Here is a 6,690-nt window from a genome sequence, read left to right on the forward strand (position 1 = left end):
ACATCTGGATAGGTGGCAAGCTGGTGAACAATAAGATCATATTCTTTTACCAAGTCTGTCAGTCTTCTTACTATTGTCACTTTAAGAAAATACCTACAAAGTGAAGAGGATGAGTTAAATCATCTATGATAAATTTTAGTGTTTTCAATGAACAAACATTAACTGCAACTCAGGTTTTCCTTCTCACTGGAACTTCTTGGGGTCAACTTACTTCATTCATTCATTCTTTTTTTTTTTTTATTGAATGGTAACTATGTACATTAATGCACTTCTGGGGTACAGTGTGGGGTTTTCACACACAATCCAAAACACTTCCATCAAACTGGTTTACTTCATTATTTCATAAAGGAGTTCTAATCTTTTGTAAATGCTCTCAACATGAAAAGAATACAAAGTTTAATTTTAGTAACAGTATATTTTTCAGATGAGTTTAGAGAGTTGTCACCAAGCCTGCTTGAAGAAATCTCTCCAGATAACTTTTCTTTTTAATTCCTATCTAGTTAAGGCACTGCTGTTTGGAATCTTGAGTCATCAAACCCAGTTCTAGCTAGATAATCCAAGTTAAACAAGGAGAGGAGGATCTTGGACTTGATACATTCAAAATAATATTTCCAGTTGCCCTGGACTCTGAGGCATCTCTGCCTTCCTGCAAGGAGACACTGGACTGAGAACTTAGAAAACTGGGTTTCTACTCTAGTTCTGCTACAGAAGCCAGATAGCTTCTTTGGGTCTCCACATCACTTCTTAATCATATACTAAATGAGGTTAGTGTTTGCAGTGAGCAAATATTAACTGCATTACATGATAAATGAAGTACCTCAGGGACAATTTACACAAGGGAGGTATATGATTACAATTTCTCATAAGGGGTTCGCTAAATTCACAATGTAAAGGCTCTAATTACTTCAGATTAGCATTAACCAGACAAAATATGTGACAGAATTTTTAAGTATTTTAAGTCTTCTAACCCAGAAATATAATTAGAAGTTTGAATAAATATCAATAGTAACCATTACTTTCTGGTTCTAATTCTGCTTACAGTTTCTTTTTTCCTTTTTTTTTTCCCCCCAGAGACAAGGTCTGGCTCTGTCTCCTGGGCTAGAGAACAGTGGTATGATCATAGATCACTGCAGCCTCAAACTTCTGGGCTCAAGTGATCCTCCTGTCTCAACCTACTGAGTAGCTGGGACTACAGGTGTATGCCATCAAACCTGGCTAACTTTTTTTAAATCTTTTGTAAAGATGGGGTTTGCTATGTTACACAAGCTACATTTACAGTTTCTGATACACATTCATACCTCAAGCGGACATTGGCACCAATGTAAGATTCATATGGCTTTTCAACTTGCATAAATTCAAAATCATAACTTCTGCTCTGAGTCAGTTCTCCAGGTAGGGCTAGTTCTTTCACCAGGTTTACAAATTCATGAGTATTACTCTTGTCATTGAAAAGTTCTAAAACATTTTAAAAAAAGCAAAAAGACCAATTACAATTAATAGCCATTTCAATAAAAGCTAAGCTTCTACTTGCAAAGCAAATAATTTTTACCAAAAGATTTGCTAGATTTATCTCTACTTTAAGAAATTAGAGCTATGATTTAAATATTATTATCCTTCTCATTTACTATGCCCCATGTAAAGCATAAAAAATTCAAGTAGCATAGCACAATGAAAATTTTTATTAAAAATGAGTTCATTCCTTTGATCAAAATAAATCCATACAATCTCATGAAGGATATATAAACAAATATTCATATATTAGAATGCTTGATTAAAATCTAATTATGTAGACAGTCTTATAAAGACATATTTTTGTTTCTCTTTTCTGAATCTACAGTGCCAATATACTGATTTATATACAGTTTAACACCCTACTAAATCAAGCATGTCTCTGAATTACACATATGGAAATGTAAACAAGTTGATCTAAGTCAAGAAGAAATTACACTTTTCTTCTAGGGTGAGTCTGGCTGCAGGTTTATATTAGATCAGGAAAACAATGGTATGGATAATTAGAAAATGAAGGATGATGGTGAGGCAGATAATTAATTGTAAGGGTGGTGAAAAATATAGACAGATGGAAATTTCAGGAAGTCAACTAATTTACTTGAATTATTTTTCAAGGCTGGTAGTTTACTTAACTCCTTTCATTTTCAGTAATGAAGGCCCATAACAAAGGCAGGATAAGTCAAATATTTAACACAAGAAAAAGAAACATGATTTAATATACTTATAAAATAAGTCTTTTCTTTTATTATGCACAATCAATTCCTTCCTTCCACGAAGCTAAACTCTAACTTAATCATTTAAGTGCCAAATCCAACCATCTTCAAAACTCAGTTATCAAAGAAAAAAAAAGTAATACTATTTTAAAACTCACCAATTTGACCTACAAATTCAATTCTAATTCCTTGGTGCTCTAGCCTCTTTCCAGGTTGCTTAAAGGCTAGGTTTACCTGCCAAAACATGAAATCATAAGAGATGTTAACAATCCTTTGAGTGAGCTTACTAGTAGATTCCTTCTAGATGAATTCCATCTATAGGTATTTCAGGTATTCATTTATGAAGTTTCAGACATCACCATATATGTACTTAGAGCAGGATGATGTTCCAACACCAAAGAAGCTATTAATTTATTCATACACAATTACTATTAAACCTATTCTTTACGTATACACTTAAAGTATCAGTTTTGTTTTTGTAGCTAAAGAAGTATACAAAGACTCAAAGAAAAAAGCTTCAGCTGGCTGGGCACCTGTAACTCAAGCAGCTAGGACGCCAGCCACATACACCAGAACTGGCAGGTTTGAATCCAGCCTGGGCCTGCCAAACAACAATGACAACTACAACCAAAAAATACTCGGGCGTTGTGGCGCGTGCCTGTAGTCCCAGCTACTTGGGAGGTTGAGGCAAGAGAATCACTTGAGCCCAAGAGTTTGAGGTTGCTGTGAGCTGTGATGCCACAGCACTTTACCCAGGGTGACAGCTTGAGACTCTGTCTCAAAAAAAAAAAAAAAAGAAAGAAAGAAAAGAAAAAGGCTAGAGCTATTCATATGTATTTTCTGGTCAAATAATTCTATGACCAATAACAACATTTTGATGTGAAGTGACCACTAATACCAAGAATTGACCTAAAAACAGACACAATTTCAAGACATTTAAATCAAACAACCCTAACATCCACACAGTCAGGACCATACTATGCAGAAGGCACAGAAATCTATGGGTCAAATCATAGATTTATACCTCAGGTATCACTTTAAGTTTTTTGTAAACAAGAATATATTGTTTTAATTCCTAACCTTAAAATGCTTATTGCCCTAAATCTGTTATTGGTCCTAAAAACAAAATGTCTAAAGATTTTGAGTATGATTTTTATCTTATGTACTTCTGAAGTAAAATACATAATCTCAAAATCCCTAAGTTCATCTGCCAAATGGAAACCTTTAATTTATAACTTTTAAATTTTTTTTTTTTTTTTTGAGATGGAGCCTCAAGCTATCCCCCTGGGTAGAGTGCCATGGCATCACACTCACAGCAACCTCCAACTCCTGGGCTCAAGTGAGTCTCCTGCCTCAGCCTCCCAAGTAGCTGGGACTACAGGCGCCTGCCACAACACCTGGCCATTTTTTGGTTGCAGCCATCATTGTTGTTTGGCGGGCCCAGGCTGGGGATTCGAACCCGCCACCTTGGGTGTATGTGGCTGGCGCCTTAGCCGCTTGAGCCACAGGCAACGAGCCTATAACTTTTAAATTTGAAAAAATATCTCCCAATTATATATCTCTTCTATATCTTCCACATCTTACAACCAAGATAAGTTACTTACTGCCTTCAAAATTAATACCTCAGAAAAAGAAGTAAATAAAGTGGTATATCATATGATGGAATATTATGAAAAGTTTAAAAATAATAATGTCAAAGAATTTTTAATGAAAATGTGCATGACATGTTACATGAAAGAAACACAGCTAAATTGCATACAAGTTTATGCCAATTATATTTTTTGCAACTATAAAAAGGACAAAATCTTAATAACAGTTATTTCTTGAATGCGTGATTATGAGTAATTTTGGTTTTTTCTTTGTCATTTTCAAGTTGCTTTCGTATATTTCATAGTAGGCAAATAATACTTTTAAAGTTAGGAAATTATTTAAGAAAAAAGGTAGTACTTAGACAAGTTTCATATACACTGAAAATTTTAGGTTTGAACCACACATAATAAAATAAGCATAATCTCAACTGCTTCATAAACCAGGCAGTAATTAGAACTATTCTCTAATTTGTACCAATAAAGCAAATAGAAAAATATATATATGTATTTTTTTTTTGAGACGGAGTCTGACTTTGTTGCCCTCGGTAAAGTGCTGTGATTCTCTTGCCTCAGCCTCCTGAGTAGCTGGGACTACAGGCGCCTGCCACAATGCCTGGCTATCTTTTGTTGCAGTTTGGCTGGGGCCGGGCCCTGCTCACTAAGCCACAGATGCGGCCCAGAAAAAAGTACATCTTTAAAAATGTCTTTTTGGGAGCAATTTTTAAGAATGGTTTGGCCATCCACACTATAAAGGTAGAAATGCAAAGTTATTCAGTTTTCCTAGCAAACTGCATGAAGTGTGAAGTTTTCCTTATTTTCCACTGATTTTAAAAGTTGCTTTGGCTCAGCACCTATGGCTCAAGTGGCTAAGGCGCCAGCCACATACACCTAAGGTGTCAGGTTCGAATCCAGCCCAGGCCCACCAAACAACAATGACGGCTGCAACCAAAAAATAGCTGGGTGTTGTGGCGGGTGCCTGTGGTCCCAGTTACTTGGGAGGCAGAGGCAGGAGACTCGCTTAAGCCCAGGAGTTGGAGGTTGCTATGAGCTGTGACACCACAGCACTCTACCCAGGGGGATAACTTGAGGCTCTGCCTCAAAAAAAAAAAAAAAAAAAGTTGCTTTAAAGCCTAATGCAAGCTATTCTGCAATCTGAAGGTCACCAAAATTTGAAGACATAATTAAGCATTTTGGTTTAAAAGTTATTCTATAAAGGAGAATGAAGCCAACTACGATGGTAAACTGGCTCGAAAAATCAACACTAGGCAGGGAAACAGTGGTTCACTCCTGTATCCTAGCACGCTGGGAGGCTGAGGCAGGAGGATGGCTTGAGGTCAGGAGTTCAGAATTTAAAACCAGCCTGAGCAAGAGTGAGATCCCTTTTTCTAAAAATAGAAAAATTAGCTGAGTGTGGAAGATTACTTGAGCTCAAGAGTTTGAGGTTGCAGTGAGTTTTGACAACATCACTGCACTACATCTCAAAGAGAAGAGAAAAATAGAAGAATCTTAATACCAATTCAGTTAAATAATACTTTTGTAACTTTTTATGATGTAATTTCAAACTTACAAAAAAAGTTGCAAGAACGATACAGGAAAATCCCACATAACCATTACCCAGATTGTCATGTTTATGTTTTGCTCTGTCTGCTTTGTTGTCCTGGGCAACACAGAATCCTGTCCTGATTAAGGAATTATAATTAATGAACTCTTCCCCCCCAAAAATTCCCAGATAAATCACTAGTCAAAATTTTCACAATTCCAACAAACAACTATACCTCAATATTTAATTAACCACAGCCAATAAGGCTCAATTACTCACAAGATACAGGAATACATAAGTTCTTATTTTAAAAGGGGGAACCTAAGTAAGATGTAGTCCTAGAGAGCTTAAAAAATTTAAGACATAGTCCAGTTGAACTAGATTAAGAAAGACTGGTCACTTGACATAAACCAAAGAGAAAATACTCTTAAGTAAGGATAAAAGGAACCTGAGTAAGTCAGTTTTAGGAATTTCCCCATTGAGGCTGGGTGTGGTGGCTCATACTTGTAATCCTAGTACTCTAGGAGGCCAAGATGGGTGGACTGCTTGAGCTCAGAAGGAGTTCAAGACAAGCCAGAGCAAGACCTCATTTCTACTAAAAATAGAAAATTTAGCTGGGTTTTATAGTGGGTGCTGTAGTCCCAGCTACTTGGGAAGTTGAGACAAGATCTCTAGCCAGGTGACAGGCGCAGGCAGGAGGATCCCTTGACTCCAGGAGTTTGAAGTTGCTGTGAGCTAGGATGACATCATAGCACTCCAGCCTCAGCAATAAAGTTAGGCTCTGTCTCCAAAAAAAAATAGTAATAATTCCCTATTGATTTTGTGGTAATCTGAGTATTTCCAGTAGTCTTAAAGAATACTTCAAAAACACTTCTGAAAACTTTTTGCCAGATGCCAGCTACTTTTAACCTTTAAAAGAATATGCCATCAGGTTTGCCAAGACAATTCAATGGGGAAGAAATAATCTTTCCAACAAAAAGTTCTGAAATAACTAGACATCAACATGCAAATGAATAAAGCTGGACTCTGACCTCACACCACAAAGAATAATTCAAAAGGATAACATACCTAAATGTAAGAACAACAATAACAAAACTCTGAGAAAAAAATGTAATATAAATCTTCATGGCCTTGGATTAGGTAATGATTTCTTAGATATGGTGCCAAAAGCATGAGCAACAAAAAAATAATAAATTGGACTTCATCACAACTGAAAACTTTTTGCTGCAAAAGATACCATCAAGTGGCTCGGCGCCTGTGGCTCAAGTGGCTAAGGTGCCAGCCACATACACCTAAGGTGGTGGGTTCGAATCCAGCCCGGGCCCGCCAAACAACAATG

The 6,690-nt window shown here is 36.5% G+C and overlaps 1 protein-coding gene across 1 annotated transcript in view; it reads right to left on the minus strand.

Annotated features, from left to right (window-relative positions):
* The window catches only part of VPS26A (VPS26, retromer complex component A), a 52,088-nt gene that overhangs the window by 21,697 nt on the left and 23,701 nt on the right, over window positions 1-6,690 (minus strand). The window contains exons 3-5 of the mRNA XM_012801303.2: window positions 2,381-2,456; window positions 1,299-1,455; window positions 3-93 (exon numbers count right to left, since the gene is read on the minus strand). Coding sequence (XP_012656757.1) covers window positions 3-93; window positions 1,299-1,455; window positions 2,381-2,456 — 324 coding nt within the window. The remainder of the gene's footprint in view (window positions 1-2; window positions 94-1,298; window positions 1,456-2,380; window positions 2,457-6,690) is intronic.

Source organism: Otolemur garnettii, unplaced genomic scaffold (genome assembly GCF_000181295.1).
Source record: "Otolemur garnettii isolate 467f Iridium unplaced genomic scaffold, OtoGar3 scaffold00008, whole genome shotgun sequence".
Classification (NCBI taxonomy): Eukaryota; Metazoa; Chordata; class Mammalia; order Primates; family Galagidae; genus Otolemur; species Otolemur garnettii.